A 21,317-nucleotide genomic window follows, 5' to 3' on the forward strand; every position below is an offset into this window, starting at 1 on the left:
TTATCGAACTCGTACCAATACCGGTGGGGGCTCATTTGCATCGACTCCAATTTCGGCGAAGATGACAAACTCTCTCCCGAAAAAAACACGAAAGAAAACAGGCAAGCTTTGTCTACGCCCGCATTTGTTGGTCACACATGCGAATACACGCTATCAAAGATGCGAATGTAAAAGATCAAACATCTCATGTTTTGAATCGCTCTAACTCGTTTGAGAAGAAAAAAAAAAAAAAGCACACACACACACATACGAACGGGCGAATAGATAACGAGATGCATACTGGTGCACTTTTTGTTTGTTCGCGTGTGTGTTGGTCTAAGCTGACTTGCCAAATACTTTCGCTGTCGCCCCTCTGCAGGCAATGCTTTGAATATAAAAGAGTCCTCGGGAGGATTGGTTGTCATCAGTCAGCTGTTTGCAAGTTTACAGTTCAAACGATCTCACCTCACCGGGGACATTCAGCCGAAAGCCGTTCCACAGACAGTCACACAAGATGTATTCGAAAGCGGTAAGAACATCCCATCATCATGGTGCAATCAGGAAACTTTTCCTCGAATCCAGAATTTTGCTTACTCATCGAGGAAGCAACGTTGGGACTGGTTTACCGGTTTTGGTTCTGGTTTGTTTGCCTCCTTATTCTATGAATTCCCCTTTGCCTTCCTTTCTCCAGATCGTTCTTGCCGGGTTCGTTCTCTGCCTTGTCGCAGCGGCACCGCCGAGGAAAGCGGTCCGTGCATCGCCCGGCGGTGGCCCAGACAGTGAAGCCATCGTGATCCAGCAGGACCAGATCATCAACGACGACGGTTCGTACAACTACGTGTTTGAAACGAGCAACGGTATTCGGGCGCAGGCGAGCAGCTCGGACGGTATCCGTACATCCGGGGACTTCTCTTACCCCGCTCCGGACGGTTCCAACATTGCGCTTGTCTACGTGGCCGATGACTACGGTTTCCAGCCGCAGGGAGCTCATCTGCCCGTGGAACCCCCAGCACCGGAGCACGTCATCAAGCAGCTCGAGGACATCCGTGCCAACCCGCCGAACGATCCGGACTTTGATGCTGCCTTCCTGGATTCGGAAATTGCCAGACTGCGGGCGACCCAGGGCTGAGCAGTAGCTCCAACAGGAACGCATTAGTTAGTTAGCGAAATCAACATACTGTCGAAGTAGTGAAATTTTAAACATTTTAATAAAAAAGTGATTGTGTCAAAGTACAAAATTGCAACACGATGCTCTTTCTGCTATAATTAAACATCGCCGAAGCTCACTAGCACCGACATCCAGATAATATCCCAAAGGGCCAACGGGATTTCCCTTTAAAAATCCCATCCCACGAATTCCAGGAACATTCACCACCCGCTCGTGCACTCGAATGTCACAGTGGCATTAATCAACGCTAACCACCGTACTACCTGTATCCTGTGTGTCTGCTAAATGTGTGCCGCACCTTTCGACCAACCACCAACACCAACCGACAGGCATCATGGTTTGAAATTGGAAAGCTATCTTGATCCCGGGACCGCCATCCCCGCCATTCGCCGGAAATCCGAATCATTCTCTCGTGTCCATACCACCAACTGGTGACCCCGTGGTGCCAGCGGGCTCAGCCCTAGGTTTAGCGCAGCCCTTCGGACAGTATCCACACCGAAAACAAGGGGATATTGAAACAGGATATTCACATTACCCCAGGATGTGTGTAGTGGCCCCGGATGGTGCCGTAACCCGTACTGTAGACGAGAGCTCCGATTGGGTCGGTCTGTTCTGATGCTGGCGTACTGTCGATTGGGTCACAGTAACACAACTGGAGCACGTGTGTGTGTGTGTGTGTGGATGTCACTTGTGTATGGCGAGCAATCTGGAGGGAAATCTGGCTAGAGATAATCGATTGTGGAGGATGAAGGGATTCCATCTATTTTTGGAAACCCGAGGTTAATTTCTGTTCCACAAAAGGGAAGCGATGTTTTCTGCTATTCTGCTATTGCTGGTCTTGATGGTACTAATCAATATGAGAGATAGATCTGTTGAAGTAGTTGTAGACTTGATGCATTAGGAGTTATATTGGACAGTTTGAAAGTGTATCAACAGCTAGAAGATTGTGCATATCTTCTTTATTATGAAATATATAAGCAAGAATATTCATTTAAATGAGCTGTTTAGACATTGAAATAGAGCATAATTTTATGGCAAAGTTCACTATGAAGAGACTTTACTTGACTCAAATTGAGACGGAAATGAAATAGAATACAAATTTAGAAGGTTTGAAGGGATTTTATTCAATATTATGCTGCGGCTGAGGCCGTTTATTTGAGTTCTAGGAATCCAAAAATATTCTGAAATTGATGCTATCAGTGCTACCAACAAAATAACGTTAGTAGTCTTAGTAACTAATCTCCCTTGATTTGGAAGGACTTTGATCTACTAACATTATAATTTGACTAAAATATCGGATTATGAACTTAATCTCCATATTTAGTTTGACCGTCTATTCAAAACAAACTTAGAAACAAAATAGACTGGATGAAGGGTTACAGAGATGTTGTTTAGTCACTTGTTTGCGTCTGGACGACCGTGGAGACCATGTGGGAGATGATCCTCAAAGAAAAAAGACCCTAAAATATCCCCCGAACATGGTTCTAGCACCAATATTGAAGAATTGAATGCAAAGCATAGCGATTTTATTATTCAAAGTGGCTATGGTCAAATCATTCAAAAAGGCTTTGTTCCAAGAATATTACAATTTAACGAGTATCTTACTTTCCCAACGAACTTACTTTCACTGCAGTGCACTGTCATCTTCCTCACGCACATTCACCGTCTAAAAGCCTCAACGTGTAACCGTCACTCCATGCTGCTTTTGTAATTTAATTAAACAGGTCCTTCATAACCGTCCAGCAGAGCGAGTGATGCTGACAGCCGTTTATTGCATTACCCGATTGCTAGTAACAAACAGCGTGCTTGCGCACACCTCAGCGCGTTCGACGTGTATCTTTCGGTCGGCGCCCTCCCCCGTTGACAAACTTTTGCCACGAAAGTACACGAACAAATAAAACAATGCAAGAATGCACGATAAAGTGTAACGCCCGAGCACATTAAGCAGAAGCGAAATCAGAGCGAGAGAACAAGTGATTCCTGTATTGCAATGCGCTCAAACTTTTCCCTTCGGTTTTGGAGCCTGTAAACGGTGCCGAGCAACAAAAAAAAAACAACAGGGACGAAAGCGTATTTACCACTATTTTTCATCAGGATTATTTATATCGTACGGTGGGTTTGCTTTGACGATGGGGCGTGCGGTGGAATACAGACCAAACCCATCCGATCACACCAATCCTGCCCTGAAGGCAGCGAAAGGAAACCGCCATGACGGATGGGACAAGAAGGGGCCAGGCAGCATTTTCCGCAGCGTGAATGCGAAACAAAGTATGGAAAGTTTTAATTGGATTTAGGTGGCAAATTTTTGCGAGCCCTGTGTCCTCCCATCCCCTGCGTGGCCGTGTTTTTGCAGTCAATAGTTCTTATTATGCAACAGTGCGCCGCAGAACGGTGCGCCCGGCGCGAAAGGGTTGAGAGCTTGTGGTAGGAGAATGATGGTTGGGCATGTAATTAATTACGAATGATTGTTTTATTTTCAATTTCCATTTACAAATGTTTTAAAGAGCGCCCGGGCGAGGGAACGAGGGTGACTGGAAGATATTTCAGCATCGCAATAAACAGTTGGACGACGGTGTTAATCCTTCATCTGAATAGAGCGTTACACGATCGTTCGTTCGTGTCGCATCGTGACAAACAACCGTACAAGTGGCAACTTTAGCACTACAATTCTGCTCAAACCAGCAACAAACAACAGCAGCAAAAATCGAATGAATTTTCCCTTCTTATTTCAACACAAATTACTTTCTACTCGAGATTAATAAACTGGCCCTGGTACGAAGAAGTCGGTAAACAAGGACCGCTCGAAACGTAAGATGGAAATAGTGGTGTCGGTGCGTTCGTGTGCTCAAGCAGCTGAAGATTTCAATTACGATTGGCAGTTTCGATTATCTTTGACTCTTCACAGTGGTGAAATAAATCTTTACCACTCTGATCCGCTTCACGCTCCGCAACAACAGCAACAAAATGCTGTTATGCGGTGCGATGTGATGCCCAAGCAGACAGCAGCAGCAGATCGAAGGGGGGAGGGCAGGGATGATGATGATGATGGGGAGAGGAAAAAATCTTGCGGAAAAGATTTTCCAGCGGAAAAAATCGATATGCCGCTTGTGCGAGGCAAAGGAGATTCAAATCTCACTGACAAGCGCGTTGGCAAGCGGAGCCGAGCGGTTCATCGTTTCGGTTCAAACGATTCCCGTTCTGGCCGGTGTTGCCATAGCGCGCGCTCAGGAAAAGCTGGCTGGCAGCATCCTCCTTATGAAGGAATAAAATATATACTGCAGAAGAAAGGCAAAAACACATACACACACACACACAAATAGAGGGAAAAATACGGACGGATCGAAACCAAAATTCTTAACATGACGCTTCAAGACGGCACAGCGAAAGAAGCAGCACATCGGTGGTTCGAAAATCATGTTACATCTCGTTCGTATTACCATTTACAAGATTGTAGTTATGTTCACTTCCGTCTTCTTATAGCAGCTCTCGTCTTTCGCCCCCCACTCACTCCAGTGATAAGCCAGCACTTGGGGGATGGAACGGCGGGAGGGTGAGTGTATTTTTCGAAGTCATTTTTCCATCTGACACAACCTTCCCGTCTGCATCGCTCTAGCGAAACAACAGGCAGGAGGGAAAAAAGTCTGGAATTGGCTGTCAGGGTATGCCGGCGAAAGCTTTTCCCTGCGCAGCGTGTAGAGATAAAAGACGGACTCGGTGGGTAAGTGTGTTGGTGTGGCTCGGTATCTCTTTTAAGGCCAGCCTTGCCGTCATGCCGTCTGTTCTGAGGAGGACGCTCGATCGGAAAGGGCGCTCTCGGCACAGCCCAAGAGAAGGAAAGCAAGCAAAGCGCACAGTGCAAAGCACGGCTAGGAAATGAATGAATAATAAATGGATGTGTAGCAGCACACACTCACAGGATACGCTCCTTCAAAAGGAACTGAACCCGAATTTCGTTCAACGGACAGAAAGAAACCTTTCAGACTGCGCCAAATGCAAACGCCAAACATCGGTATCGAGCAGGTCGGTGAAAAAAAAAAACGACACCGGAACGACTAAAAATCCGGACCGTGTGGGTTGCCGTTTCCGGTGAAGCCTTGCGCTTGGCCCCTTGCCGCAAGCTTTCGGTTACTGTTACTTTCCCGACTCAGCAAACAAGAAGTAACGCACCAAAACCCATTCCCGGTGTACGTTACTTAACCGGGCACGGTCTGCTGTGCCTCGCCCTTTATGTTTGGTCTACCTTTGCGCTTCAAGCGAGATGATTTTCGGATGGAATTTCGTCGAAGTGCCAAAGCGAAGCCTCCCGTTGGCACCGTTCGCGTGTGTGTGTGTGTGTGTGTGTGTGTGTGTTTACGTTTGTTTCGATGCTGCTTTCTGTAGAATTGTATCTCAATTTATGCTCATTTTGAAGGCAAACGTCCTCATTCTGGGCTGGATTGAAGCGGAAAGACAACAACAACAGAAGCTGCAAACAATGGCTCGGTAGCTGTCGGCACGCCGTACCGAGCATTATGTCAATAAATTTAACATATTACTCACGACAAAACGCTCCCGGATGGCACTGTAGCTTCTTTTCCCATCCCACACAAATCACTATGGTGAATAAATACGGTGACGATGGAAAAGGTTAAATTGAATTCATCACTGGGAGGAGAATACAGAAAAAAAACGGTACCCAAGTGCTAGGATGGCATGCGATTGGGAACAGAAGCTTAAGCTTTTACGAATAGAAGATGCTTGCCGGGCAGGATTGAAGCTCCGAAAGCTTGAATCAATTTAAGGATATTGAGCCTGAAATAAAGGGTACTTCTTTATGCGTGTATGTGTGTTCTTGTTTTCGAATCTGGTAGCTAATAACAGTAACAAGGTGATTACAATTTCAATGCATTTTCCGGGCTCACTTTCCAGCAAAGTCAGCACGAGCCAAAGTCACCAGTAAGGGAGTGCGCGTGGCGCACTAGATCACACACAGTACACTGTTCGGTGAGACTAGCTCTATAAGCTCTTTCTAAGTCTTAACTACCAGTTTTCGAGAGGCTTGTTAGTTAAGATATTCAATGCTCGATTCACTGCAACCCTCGACTTCACTGCAGCAGAAGCTCAATCGGAACCGGTCGGAATGCATCTTTCCCAGAAATTGACGATATGTGTGCATGCAATCTGAAGCCCGTTACCACTACCCTCTAAGCCCGAGTCACGCAGGGGTTTCCTCGGCCTTGTCAAGGGAAATGCTTACGGGTATTCCCAGGTCTAAGCCGATTAGAGATAATCAAAAGTCAAGCAATGTTTACCTCACTGCACCGGTACCGGCACCATCAGGTTGCCAGCAAACATACTGGAGCAAAGTGGAAGTAAAAGTAGTGCCAGCGCAGAGAGCGGTTGTGATGCGAAATTCCTGCCTGGATTCTCCCGAATGTCTATTCTGTGGGTGTATTATTGCTTTTTGATCTTTTTTTCAATTTCTTTTCTTTTCGTTGCTAACGTCCACTACCAAAGAAGGATGCCTCTCGATGGAAAAGGAGTGCTTTAAAGGATCTTCCTGGAGATGCCTGAAGACGACCTTACCGATTCCCGGTTGTTAGGTCGTCAGGTGGAACTAAATCCTGTTACCGTGTGCGTCCGTCGCACCTAAAGCGAAAGGTGTATCGATTTTACGGCTTTAGTTTGGACTGGTTCGGTTAGGACAGCCAATGTCAGTGGTTGATAATTTATTGAACCTTCATCAAACCAGTCGATCAGTGACTGAAGCAATTCTCCGGATGTAGTAAGTAGCATTAGCTTCGGGTTTTGGGTTAGACCCTAGACGTTGCCCTGGATTCTGAACGAAAAGGGGGGGGGGGGAAGGCTCATAATCAGTTGCCCATATGGTTGGCGACGGTTAAGGAGCAATGGTTTTATGAATCCCAAAACGGGATTAGTAGAGAAGATTTACTCAAAAGCAGTTGTGAGAAGGTCCTGGTGAAAGGTTAACAACAAGCTCAAGAACAATCTGATGAATTTCCAATTAACCTTCTCACTGTTATTTTTTACGCATGATAATGCTTTCTTCTGTTAGTTTAAGCCTGTGGTTTGTTATAATTAATGTAGACTTAACAAGAACGCTTGTTTCAATGACTCATTTTGACATTGAACATCTTTTCACAACAAGCGCCAATTTAATCAACAAAACATTCTGCCAACTTGTCCCAATCAAAAGAGTTCACTTTGTGTGACGTTAAGTGCACTCTTTGATTACCCAATTCGGGCTTTCCCTCATCAGCTTGATGTTGCAGCTTGTTCTCGCTCCCATCCACAAAACAACTCCCTTTCAATCACAACATCCCTTTGCAAAGGAAAAGATCCGTCAACCGAGCGCCTTTCTCTAGTCTCGCTCCCCAGTTCCGTATGTTCTTCACCCTCGACCGGCCGAGAGTGCAATGGATGCGCCCGACAGTGTGCCAGTAGTAGTAGTTGAAGAGCTTAAAAGGTAATAACCATAACAATTCCCGGACTTGCATCCCTCCATCACTTCCTTCGTTTTCCAGCGAAACGGAGACCGAGACTGCGTGTGGAGGGAGAGATTCTGTCGAAGCTTCTCCATGCTGAGTTATTGCAAAAAGCTTCCCGGTCTATCTCCATCTTCGGAAACCACTCACAACCATAATAATACTCTCTGTCTGTGTGTGTGTGTGTGTTTCCCGGAGAGTCTCTAAAATGTGACGATAGCGTGAAACGATTCGTGAATCACTTCCCAATAAATACAATACGAGCTGGTGGAGCCAATTCTCGGGGCTGACGCAAAGTGTCCGACCATGACGATACCCGACGTCGTTCCGAGCTCACCAAACGGAACGCTTTTATAGCTTGCCTCCCCCTCCCAGGACGAAAGCTCTGTCCTACCGGTACGGTACACAAACACACACATACACACTATCGCCGGCACACTCTCGGGCATCCCGAAAAACTACGCCACCGGGGAGGAAAACTTGTGTAAACATCAGTTTTTATTGTGGATTAAATAGACTTACAAAAATGATACTTTAACGATGTTTACCATTAAATTTGATGTTGCTCTGGCGGTGCGAAGGGCACGAAGTGTCTCATCAGTATGGAAGAACCTTCCATAGTGGCCATGCACGGGGGCAAAGTGGTCGGGAACAGCATTTTGGGATGTTTTTACTACACACCGAGCGCATCCAATGCGTTGCTTAAGTGAAGCATCCTCGTTTTACAGGGTACAAGTCTGGGTGAGAACTGTGAAAGGCAGATGGCAATCGGCACAAGCCACTCCCTGTATATGTGTGTCACGACCATGCGTTCGATTGGAAAACGTTGAAAGTGCGTTCCAGTTGATGGTCGTTTCAGTTGAAATCACTTTTCACCAGCCTTTCGGCTACCAGTTGTAATGGGAAACGGTACGGTACGGCCAGTGGAGCAGGATTCTCCGGTCTCGGATCATTACCGAACAAGTAGAGATGACATTTTGTCGAAAGAAATCATATTCCCAAGCGTGTTGGTGAGGTCCGAATGGTCCGATTGCAGGGCCCAGTCGTTGAAGTGCAATTTCACTGCTTTTGCTACGCCATATTGGTGCTTTTATTGCCCAGAATTGCTTCCCGGGGTTTAGGTTTGGGTGAAGGGCAGCAGGAAATGGTTTGATGTTGAAATTTTGTCTCTTCTGAATAGTAGTACCAACACGAAAAGAACCTGAGGACAACTAATGACTAACTATTGAACCTAGTGAACCGTTTCGGCACTCGATTGAACAGCCAGTTCGAACATGATTGAGCCGGGGCGTACATACAGAGTTGCGGGTTTTACAAGCCCCAACATGATATGCCCGTTTCCCGGTGGCAAACCAGCAAAAGCAATGACAAAGTTTGCTGATGATGTCGTAGCAATTTTGAAATTGTTGTCGAACACACGATCGTGGTACGTTGTCTCCACCACGTCTCGCCGAATCGGATAAGCATTTGTCCAACACTAAACGATGTTGATTCACCGTGTGTATCCCCCGAACGGCTTTATCGACATAGGAACGCTCCAAATCCGGGCACCTACCCTAACCTGCATGCAGCTTCAATGTGTAACGGACAACATGAAATTACCTCCCAAGTCACCCTGGATATGATACATCATCTGTTTTGCCCCACTCCCATCTCTTTGTGTGAGCTCTGGTGAGCTTATAGCCTACGCTGAACGTTGGCTGTGTGTCGTTTAACGAACGTCTCAAGTCCGCACGGACGCATGAACCCCTGGTCACACATACCTCGGATCGTGATTCGGATGACTCGGTATCTCCGTACCATGTGGGATACATCGGATGCAAGCATTTTATGCACACCGAGTGGAAGCTGCGCTTCCTTCTTGAATGCCATACCAATATATTGCACCTCGGTGCACACAGCATCACCTCGGACGTGGTAAGGTAGAACGTTGTGCACACGAATTTGTGTGGAGGATGGTTAAAATCCGCAAACGTGTGCACCGGTACCTGGTAGAGATTAGAGTGAGTTTTTCTTTTTTGTAACGGTGTATTGTTAGCTTTTTGGCTAAAAAGCAGATATTCTGTTTTGAGAGCACCGTGGTACCAGCAACTCCAATACACGTTTCAGAAGCGATTTAATGGTCAAACTATTATGCGCTCCTGTAAGCGCCACCATCTGACAGCTGTCAGATTTGACAGATGTAGAGCGTGGTGGATGTTGCTATTTGCTACCAAAAATGTCTCATTTCCCCACAAGTGCCAATCGGTGTGGGAATGTGAAAACCCCTTCCACGGGTTGTATTTGAAGCACTTCAACTTCTCCAAAATGCCACACAGACACCCAACCACCTGGGTACAATCCAATGCGCCGCCGTGTGCCAATAGCCTCAGGTAATGTCTGAAAGTCAACTCAGGTGCATTACAGCGGGTTTCCGGCTTTTGCTACGGTTTTGGTGGAGTTTTTTTTTCTTCCCCCGATCCTTACTCCCCATCTACAGTTCGCACCACACCGCTATTGTAGCAGAAATGTGAGCTGCGAGTTTAACATAGTTTGCATCGGAGAGGGTGGCTATTGAGACGGCTGTCGCAGCTCTTGCGCTCATCCGGTTTGGCGCGGGTTTAGGTACGTTCCTCCTGTAAGGATGTTAACGATGTCAAATGTGCCACACACGGGGAGTGGAATAGCTGACAGTGCGGGGAAAAGTCTCGCACGGAAGTACGCCCAACCCTGCCAGCAGCAGGGACATCCACCCGTTCGCATGAAGAGGTACGCGGTAGGCGCGACATGTGCAAACTTAGTTACCGGTCCCTTAGTAACGTTGGGTCGCAACACGCGCACCCATCCTGTCCTGGCCCTCGCATCCTTTTTGGGGGAACAAAGGCCAACGCGTACCTTTATGATCCGTGGCTCCTCGCAAACCGCTCCGGGCGGTTTGGTTGGCTTTTATCGCACGTTAAATGGAAGGATGATGATGATGATGATGGTGGTGGTAGAACAGCGAGACACGGTGAAAATTGCACCCTGCACCCCGGGAATGTGTCACTCGGCAACTTCTCGCACACCCAAACACTATCTCACTCTTGCGATAGTAGTGGAGGGCGGTAGTGGTAGAACAAGGAAGGGATGTTATTTGTAGATAAAATGTAGAAAATATTTTACAAAAGCCAGCCGGAGGCGTTTTTGTTCGGTTTGCTTTGGCGGGAGAGCATTCCCTTTTTTTTTTAGGTAGAAAGTCCTACTCCTGCAGTGTAATACATTCCACCGACATACACATACACACGGACACAAATCGGACGAGTTGCAAGGTATGGTGGTATTTTAGGAGAGCGAATTTTCGACATTTTCCAGCATCGACTCCATGTTACATGCGATGGGCTGTGGAGCGTTTTCTGGTCGCTCCCCGCGGCAGTTCATGTGAAACGGTGATCCAGGCGACGGGCTGAACAGCTTTGAAACGGGTGAACAATCTCGCAAACGGCGATGGCGTGCGTGGCTTGGTGGTAATGATAAGTGACATATTGTGGATGACTTTTGACATTTACACTGTTATCGCACGGGAAGGCACAGAACGACACGCTTGGCAGGCGAGCGTTTGGAGTTATTTTTTTTTAACCTTTTTCGCCTTAAATTTCCCACCCCTTAACGCTGGAGATTATTTTTATAGCGAAACTATTCCAAAAATGAGAAGCTGCTTGGGATTTACATCAAAGTTGGCTAAGTAATTTTAGCGAAAATCCTCCTCTCTCTCTCTCTCTCTCTCTCTCTCTCTCTCTCTCTCTCTTCCCGAAAATAGCTCAACCGAACCTCGTTGGACCCATCCACAAGCATCTATTGAAAAAGAGAGTTAATCCAATTCCTCGCATGCTGCTTTACCTCGTCTGGTGGATGTCTACATCGAGAAGAAGAAGAAGAAGAAAAACCCCCACACGAACCAGGAAGACCAAAATACACTCCACACTCATGCGAATCAAAACGCCCCGTTAGTCCCAATTCACCTCGTTGGAAGCCGAGTCTGTAGGCCACAACACCCGGTGGCCGGTGAATAAATTTGAATAATCAGCTCAAACTGGCAAACCGACCACCGGCTAGACGATGATAACGAGTGCATTCGTCGTCGTCGTCGTCGTTCATGTTGTCATCGTTGCCCGTGAGCGGAGGACTGTCCCGAGTGGGTGATGCAATTGGTTTAAGGTCATCGTCGTTGTCGTGGCCGTCCCACCGATTGGACTAAACTGGTGCATCCGAAAGAACGCTCGACTGTGTATTGAGATTAGTGGAGCAAACCATTATCATCATCGTGCACAAATTTGGGGATTGCTTTTTTGTTTGTTGGGGAAAGCAAAAGTAGGGTTTGGCGTGATTTTTAAACGCATAAACTAATTTGCTGAAGATCAGAGGAATGATTATGCCCCGCCTGTAAGGTATTGTTTTTTTTGCATCCACTTTGCTTTCGTACAGAAAACCCAAACCCAAACAAATGGATTAAATTACAAAATTTCTTTTTTGCTTTTTCGTTTAATCCGGACGGCATTTTTTCTTACTTTGCCGGCTCGCGAAACATGACCCGTGGGGGAGGGTTTCCAGTTTTCCACACTCGTGGAAATTAATCTGTGCATCCTTTCGCCCGAGGTGAGGACCGTTCACGGGTTCACGCAGGGATAAAATGCAGAATTTCAATCCAAACCAAGCCCGGACCGTGGTCGAAGTCATTGTTGAATAAAGAAATTTGCCCCCACTTCCCTCCACCCATTGCCCTATCGTACAGCTCTCTCACTCCTTGGGTCGTACGCCACTCGGTGGGTGGAAAAGGGTTCGTTTGGTTGTGTTCTTTTTTTTGGTGTTTTCTTCCCCGACAACAAGTCCGGTGCTTGGGCGGGAATAGATTTTCCTTCGCTTGAACAACATCATCACCATTTCAGCTTGTTCAGTTTCATGGTTGAGGGAGGCTCATGCTTCCTCCTTCACTGGTGCACCCAACGGCATGATAGTTACCTGCAACGATTGGAAAAGAGAGAGAGAGAGAAAAAAGTGTGTGTGAGCAGATTGGAACAAAAAGCAGGACAAAAAACAATGATGTAATCCAAAAAAAAGTATATGACCCGGTACAAGATAGACAAAGCGACGGGTACGACAAAGGATAAAAAACAGGTGTTCCTTGCCATACGGTATTGCTTTCATGTCACGGGAGGAGGAGTTTGTGTTGAATTCTTGCTCGTTTGTATGCTCCCTTTCTCCCCCGGAGGTGGAGTGTGTTGCGGTCGACTTATGCATGTTAATTTATTCGCAAAATTTTAATTATTCATGCAAAAAGGGACCCCCGGTGCAAACGAGCGACCGAGCGAGGTTGTTAATAACAGTTTGACAAGTTTCTTCTTCGCACGCTTCATAATCTACTTTCTGCCGGTGCCGGCGTTGTGTTTGTGAGCTGCTCTAACCCGGGGGATGTAATTTTAAATTCTAATCTGTGAAATTGAAGTATTGGTAATGGTAATGGGGAGGAAAATTACTCGTCTCTATTACAGAAAGGATCCACTCTGGGGGAGGGAGGTTTCCTTAGAGCAGTAAGCCGTGCACGAAGGCGAGGATTTTTAGTTTTTGTCTGAGTGGATGGCAGAACAGCACACACTAATGCCAAGATGAAAAGTTCATTCACAGCATTTTTCAGATCAACCATTAGACTGTGTACGATAAAAAATGTTTTCATTAAAACTGTCATTTAAGCGTGATTGAAAACGTTGACTGTCATTCCTAAAGAAATGCTTCGAAAATGTTTTGATAACACTTGAATGCGACAAGTCACCATTTTTGCTAGGCATTTCTCACGTGAATTTTGTCTTACAACTTGAATTGCCAACATGAAGAATGGTTTGAATTTGGTTACTTTGAGGGCTGAGATGGGTTGATTGACAGACGACCAAGATAAGCCCCAAGCGGCTCTTGGGAATTATGCATCAGACCAGAAGCATGCTGCTGCTCCTTTGGTCTTAATACTTTGCTGACATTGATCTGTTCTTCACTTCCATGGGAAGCTTTAATTGTCATTCAGACTCAAGCAATTTGCTTCCTACGTTTTTCTGCATTGATGTACACAACCTTGGTTTAGAAGTAAGATATCAGTAAATTACACAGTCCAATAGTCATTTCACTGATTACTGTTCACATATTTATATGTCCACATATTCTTTCCTCTAGACACAAGGAAATATTGTATTCTCTCTGAAGAATCAACTTTTATTTTGAATTTAATGTTCTTCGATTTTCCCTCGCTAACAAGCCATGTCTTCCAATGTGTCCTATTAGAGAAACAACTCTTCAAAGCAACAAAAAGGCATCGCTTTGTAACAATCCATCGAAAGTAAATAAAATTATAACCTTCCCGTAAAAATTCGCTTCTCATTCATGGCCATCCGTCCCAAGAGCAAACATTTCCCGAAACCCCTCCTGGACCAACCTGAAGGGCTAATGAAATATTCGTCCCATACCAGCACAGCCATACACTCCCCATCAGCGGGCAATTGAATTTGAACAAAGTTCCTACTTTGAAGCGACTTTGTTCAGCGCGTGAAACCAGTCCGAAGGCGAAGCAGTCCGACATGATCCTGGGGTATTTATAAGGCGACCATCTCTTCGTGTACCTGTCAAATGCACACTCACACAGGCCTGGCTAACAGAGCGGCCCCTGGCGGCGGCGGTGACGTCGGCTGCCATCCAAAAAGCTTCCCCGGACAATCTGCCCCACGAAAACATATCAACAATGATGACTTTTCGAATCGCACCATTGACTTTAATCCAGTTTCAGTGAATGAAGCAAATCAACTAAAGTCAACCGGCGGTACGTACGACCCACCAGCACCAGCCCCACCGCACAAATCCCAGCGTGAGCAACTCCCAACGGGGAGAGTTGGCACGACATGAAAAGCATTAGAACACTGCCCGGAACAAGGACGACGCGGAGGGAAAAAGTTTGGCACTGTCGACTCGGTGGGGCAGGGAGAATGTAGCAAGGGAATGCGAAAACACAATGTTATTTTCTTTCCTTATCCTTATCCTTACCACCGGTCGTCCCAGACCAACCCTGGTCCCGGGAGGTTGTTCCCTTCCCGGTCCCGCACACCGGGAGGGAGGAAATTTATTTTCATTTCAACTCCGGCAGCGCTGAACATTCCACACGTTTCCTGGTGCTGCCCAAAATCCTGCTGCCTCGGGAGTAAAAGGTGGCCACACTTGGTGCGCGTGTGCCATGTACAGTGTACTGTGCGAGCGTGTGTGTGTGTTTCCTTGTGCTCGCTCCCACCACCGACCGCCCAGCACCAGCTGGCTGGCAAAGCTTCGGTTCGTAAGATGAAATCTAATGAAGTGAAACATTCTCCGTTTCCTTATGTCCGGCCAGGGCAACAGCAAGAAAACCCCTCACAAGGAAGCGCCACACCGAGATCCCAGCCGCGTACCCGGCGAACAAAGAAACAAACAGTCCCCAAAGAACTGCAAAGGGCACTACTACTGGTCGGCGGAAAAACAAACGAGTCGGCGGGGTGGAGGGGGGGGGGGGGGTGGCCAAGTACATATTTTTACCGCCACTAAAAAGCCATTCGTTTTGTGTGCCAGCACAGAAATATTACATTCCGTTTTGGAGCAGAGCGCACGTCTCGGTGGTTCGCTCTTTGCTGCACTGCTGCGATTGTGTGTTTTCACCCCAACCAGCGTTACTGGATCGAACTGAAGACAGGCTGCCCTAAACCTTGCGCAGGAATCTTTCCGAACCGGGAAATAATGTCCATCGTCAGTGTGTGTGTGTGTGTGTGTTTTTTTTTTTTTTGTTGGAATCGAATTGAAAACAGATTGAGTTAAGAGTTACTTTTCCCAAGCGCTTCCCTTGCTGGTTGAGAAAAATGGCAGTGATACCAGGTCCGTACGGGTAACAACCTTGTTCGGCATTTCCCCGAGGTCAGAAAGGTGGTTGCCATCACGTTGTCTGCAAAACAGTCCTTTGAGGAAAGTGTCAGCAGTGCGAGCACGGGAAATGAAAACAGTTCCAGCCCCGTTTAGGTAAAACCAAACATTTCAAACAGCTCAACACAAACATTTGACTAATGTTACCAGGCAGTTGACAAGTAAGGAAGTTTCTAACCTTTGGTCGGGGAATTAAAGGTAAAACAGACAAGGTTTTGTGGACAGGAACATCCACACTTTGGGTCTTTATGTGAGGTCGTTAAAAAGGAAACGGTGTTTAAGCGTTGGACAAGCGCTGCAGTGGTTGGAATGGTTCAATCATGAAACAACATTTGGGTCCAGATTGGGTTTCCAATGAGTACATTTGATGGCTGTTTGTTAAAATATTTCTTTTGGCATCTTCGGAGATAAGTTGTGGAATACTTTAAACATCCATTACTGTTGTAAATGGGAGTGTCACTGAAAGAATCGGACCGAACCGTAAAAAAGGCTAGGAGGTTATCTAAAACATAGTACTGGCCCTCAATGGGACATGTGTAATTGGGAATTTGGAGATTTGTGATGACTATTTTAATGTTGTTTTAATGAGTTCTGATTTATGACGAATTAATCCACCTTTTTAATCTGTTAGTTTTATAAATTACGCTCTGTGATTAAACTTCACTATGTTGTTCCGAAACTTTTTCATAAAATATGACAAACAAACCACCACTCGTAATATCCACCTTAACCTTAACAGTCATAAACAAAAAAATACAAATCCCACATAAAGCCATTGATTCAAAGTACGTACAGTTCTCACACCATTTGCTCTGCTGTAACAAACTTCCATTAAGATCGCGTTAAGATGGACGCCGTTTTAAACCCATCGTTCCGGGGAAACGTTTTTCCAACCTTTCCGACCGTTTCCCTTTTGCCCGCTGGAAACTCTCTCGAAGCAGAAAATTGTAACAATTCAACGGCACCAAAGCACAATACTGTCCTGTGTTGCCAACTGTCCGGAGACAGCAACCCGACAGTTTTGGCTCCAGACCACTGTTGAAATTTGTTCCCCGGAGTTTTGCCATCGTACGCTTGTGTTTATCGCAGCTATGGCTATGTAGGAATGCAGAGTGTACAGCACCAATATTATTATCACCCAAAATCTTGCTCGATGCAGACCGAACTTTGTCAACCAACAGCAACAGAATGATCACATTCACACACACAGAAAATCACGTTTAAACGAGGAACAGTTTGAAACGGAACAAGGGAAAATCCATTCCCGGACATCCGGGAGGTGTGAAATAAAATTTAAAATTTTACGATTATCTTTCCTATTTGTGTTGGGCGTGTGTGTGTGTGTTTGTTTGTGGTGTGATTTCGAATGTGTTTAACTTTTTCCATTAAATTTGCCAAACTATGCCAGATTTTGGGGCACACCAATTGAGCCCTCTAAAGCCCATTTCCCTGCGAAACGGGACCAATTACTACAAATCAAAGCGCTTTTAATTGGGCGAGCTTTGGAAAATGTTATTACAAACAGACCTTTTTTCCTTCCAGAGCTTTTTCACCAGAAATATATTTCCCTGCACTGAAAACGCACCGATTGCCCAACTGTATCGATCAATCAGAACATCAGGGCAGGCCTTCTGTTCCGATTTTACGCCACATCAAATACGCTACACGGTACGGTAACAAGGAAAATAAGCAATATTTGCACAGTTCACATTTATCGATCGTAGGTGTATACGTTTGTTTATCTTGTGTGTGAGTGGGTGCGTGTGTGGTTGTATCTTTTTTGTTTTGTTTTACTCTCTCATTTTCAGCCCACACGCACACAATACCTCACCATACAATTTCCACTTTTTGTTTTGTTTTTGCACAAACCCTGAACTTTTCCATACACCTTTTTGGGTTCAGGTTTCGGGATGTATATATGAGTGTGTGTGGCTCGGGGGTTGGATTATGTACATATTTTTAAAGATAATAATTCGCCGAAAAACATGCCGATAATAATAATTTTCCATCCGAATGTGGTTTTGGGGAGCGCAGAGCGTAGAAAGGATGAGCAGTGTTTCGTTTGTGGGCACCATCGATACCGGTTGTTATTGTTATCGAAGGGGTTGGGGTTCGGTTCCAGCCGTCGGCCGTTGTGCTAGACCGGCCAGCAATGAGCAGCAAGTGTATCGTGCGGTGACAGGCCTGACCGGGATCCCATCGCACTGGTTGCATACGGTACACGCGGTGGTGTGGAAAAAAGGAAGCAAAGCTAGCTCTAACAGATGGACAAGAGTACCATAATGTGTGTGTGTGTGTGTGGTGATGCTGTGCAAATATTTGTATGGTAGATATAATGAAAAAGTGGGCCCGGTGGTCTGCATGATGAAAAGGGACTGGTTAGTTTTGATTTGAGGCTAGGGCGAGTGTTTCGTTTAGGTAACAACGATGATACGGGTAAGTGCAGATCTCTACGGCTCGTGTGCTTCACTGCATGTTCTATATACGGTTATGCTGATGTTCGTTTTGCGACAACGAACACAACGGGTTTGAGGTATTGAGGATGCTTTTAACGCTGAATGTAGCTGTTGAAAGTGATCAAGATAATTTTTGCAATAGACATTTATAGCTGTGTAATTAAGGTTCTAGCCATGTTCATTTGAACCCTCATATTTGAATAAAATTTGTTACACAGTTTTTGTGGCGATGGTTGTAATTATTCTTCAGAGTTCATTTACATTCTTTCGATTAAAATGCTGCTTAAAACATACCAAAAAAGACTGTAATAGTCGTACATTCAGTACATTTGTAAAAAATAAGCACATAATTGCATACATTTAGGCGTAATCGCTTTGAAAGCGCTAAAATATGAGGAGCTTTAAGATTTTTTTCTTATTTAATACTACAATTACTTTAACCAGTGCATAATCTTTGCTCAAAACATTGAAAGGAACTAGGCCAGCTGCTTTATCGCTCACAGCAAAACAAATTCATTGGCAGCAAAGTGAGAGCGTCCGCAAACCCCAATCCATTGTCATCGCTTGTTATTCATAAGGTTCCTTCTAATAGCCGAGAAATTGAATCCAATAATTTTACTTCACTCTTTTCCAGCCAAAAACACATACTAATTTAGTCCCCCGCCAAGCCACGACACTGTTGATGCAACCGTTCCGTCGTTTCTACACTTTCCCGCCGCCCCCGTTTCGACGCTAATCGCAAAAAAGACCTTAACCAACTCAGCAGTAGCCGCGACGGTAGCAGAAAGCTCTTACCATTCTTTGTCTTTGCTTTGCACCACACTTCTCAATGGTTGGCTCTAATTTTCTCCAACTTTCCCGAAGTGAAACTGAAACGCTTCCACCGCACCTTCTTCGCCCCCACCCGGGGGGGGCAAACCTCTCAAAACAAATTAACGCGACCGGTGTCGTTCGTTCGTTCGCTCGTAAACAAACCGGCCGAACCGTGGCACAAAGCGAACTCGTGTTCTGTCAACAGCCAAAGTCAAAGCGTAAGAGCTGTTGAAAGAATGTAGCTAAATATGCTTAGTGGATGTAAAACAGTTAGGGAAAGTTTGGCCTCGCCGGAGCGCGCGCGCTCGCTTCGTTCACTGCCAAATCGTCGTCTTTGTCGCTTCCGTTACAGCAGGGAGTAGTCCGTTTATTATTATTTTTTGCCGCTGCTTGTAAGAAGCTTTCGGAGCTTTGTTGTTGTTGCAGCCCTGGCCCTGTGAAGATCAAGTATCACAGCTGTGCCTTTTCAAAGGCAGAATGTGTTTTGTCTGGTCTGCCCTCCTCTTCCTCGGGCGAACGCAAACTTTTGCCCCACCAAAAGCTGTTTCGTTTGAATTGTTCGCGCACTTGCCAGTGCGGAGAGGGGCAAAACGGAGCTGCCTAAAGAAAAGAACCGCTTGTGCGTGTGCGTGCGCGTGAAAGAGTTTCGGTAATGAAAGGTGAATCGTTTCATAAATATAGATAGCTGATAACCAACCGGCCTTCCGGTGGAAATCGCTTTAATCCAATACGCGCGCGGTGGTGCTGCGTGGAGGGCCCACTTGCCGAGACTGTTGAATTTTTCATACATTTTTCATAGCCGCGAGCCAGCCGGAAAATTTTTGCGTGGAAAATGCGCACCACTGAAGGAAGGAAGGTCACATTTTCCACAGGCCCGAAACAAGCCGAACGAAACCAGCCAACGAACACTCGCAAACCCGTTGCCGCGATGTACCGTTGATAACCCTGGGTCGTCCTTTTTGTGACTTGAAGTGTCCTTTTGATAGTAAGATTCAATTATTTTCCCATTGCCTGGTCGCTGCTTGAGCTGTTTTCCGAGAATGACTTTTGGCGGGGCCGAAAGTTTCGATGTCCATTTCCCGGGCCCACTCGTTTCGCTTTGGTGCGTGAGTTAAAGCGATCGCACAGCCGTCGATAGCGAATGTGCGAATCGGTGGAAGGAAATGGGACCGCTTTGCAGAAAAAGTACGATAATTTTCGGGCATGGACAGGACACACACACACACATGCACTGGTGCGGTGCTGGTTTGTGCTACTGTCAGCTGTGTTTAGTCGCCCAATCACGTATGGGAGGATTTTTCCATCGTCGTGGACGCGTTGGTGTTAATGTTTGCGCTCGATTCCCTACATTTAGGCGGGACGGAAATTGGAGAAGGTAGGACCAACTTGGCGTTTTTTTTGTTCCTTCAGCTTCAAGCGGCCACTCGGATCATGAGCATGTTTTCAGCACATTACCAGCACCTTTACGCTTGCACATTGACACGCTGGCGTCGCATTTGACGCAATTTCGTTTCGTGCCGTCCCCATTTGTGCCCCACTTTAACGGGCTGGGCGGAGGTTACGGTTACGGGATGGCTAATGGGTATCGCTCCTGATGGGTTTGGTAGGTTGGACCGTGTGTAATGGCACGGCGAACGGGATTAGAGCATAGGAGGGCAGGATGAAGCAGGATGCTGCAGGCAGCAGGAATTGTTTCCGGTGGTCGTGCCGGGCATTTTCTGGCCCTCCTAAGCACGGCATATTTACGGCCAAAATCGTTGTTTTTATTGCACGCAATGGGGCAATGGATAGGGGGAGGGGGGAGGGAGGAAATGATTATGTGGCCAGATTAGGCACTGATAGATATCACGTGATGCTGCGCACTGTACGGTGATGGCATAATATAGTGTGAAGTTACGTATTTTTCTAAGCCGCTTTTTGCACAATAGATTTGTATTTAAGAAATGTTGCACAATTGAATTAACACTTTAAACAAAGGTTTTCTACGAGCAGAGCCCGTTTTGTTCGGCCCAAAACCGCTCCGAGCCTTTGTGTCCTTTGTTGTAAATACTTTCTTCTTCCTCCCCCCCCAACTGCTCGCAGCCGTTACCGTTGGCAAGGTGTGAAAAGTTCGCCCGGAATTTTCTGTAACTGGATTTCATCCGCTTAATGAAAATGAACGCACAAAACGCAAAGCAGCACAAAAAAGAGGCCCTGCGTACAGCGTAATAAGCTCTTTAGCGGGAAGAGCGGGAGGGCGTCTGTGGCCGAAAATAAAATAACAAAAAGCACGTGGGGGGAAAAAGTAACTCTTTCAGCATTTCCCAATGGGAAGCTGCTTTCCGGCTCGCTCGCGGCTGGCACAGGAAAATTATTTTCCTCTTTCCCAAGCAAAAAAAACCCTCAAAAACACAGCAGCAACTTGAACTCCTTTGGGGGCAGCAGCACCAGAGCACTGGGAAGCGAAATTTGAAGCAGAAACTTAACACTGGCACACCAACACTC

At 46.1% G+C, this 21,317-nt stretch overlaps 2 protein-coding genes across 8 annotated transcripts in view; one reads left to right on the plus strand and one right to left on the minus strand.

The window, feature by feature from the left end:
* The window catches only part of LOC1270064 (Krueppel-like factor luna), a 282,587-nt gene that overhangs the window by 63,494 nt on the left and 197,776 nt on the right, over nt 1–21,317 (minus strand). The window lies entirely within an intron of this gene.
* On the plus strand, nt 76–1,216 carry LOC1270062 (cuticle protein CP14.6). The gene is made up of 2 exons (XM_001688012.2): nt 76–508; nt 671–1,216. The coding sequence occupies exons 1-2, from the start codon at nt 494–496 to the stop codon at nt 1,106–1,108; spliced, it is 453 nt and encodes a 150-aa protein (XP_001688064.1). The 5' UTR covers nt 76–493; the 3' UTR covers nt 1,109–1,216.

Source organism: Anopheles gambiae, chromosome 2 (assembly GCF_943734735.2).
Source record: "Anopheles gambiae chromosome 2, idAnoGambNW_F1_1, whole genome shotgun sequence".
Classification (NCBI taxonomy): Eukaryota; Metazoa; Arthropoda; class Insecta; order Diptera; family Culicidae; genus Anopheles; species Anopheles gambiae.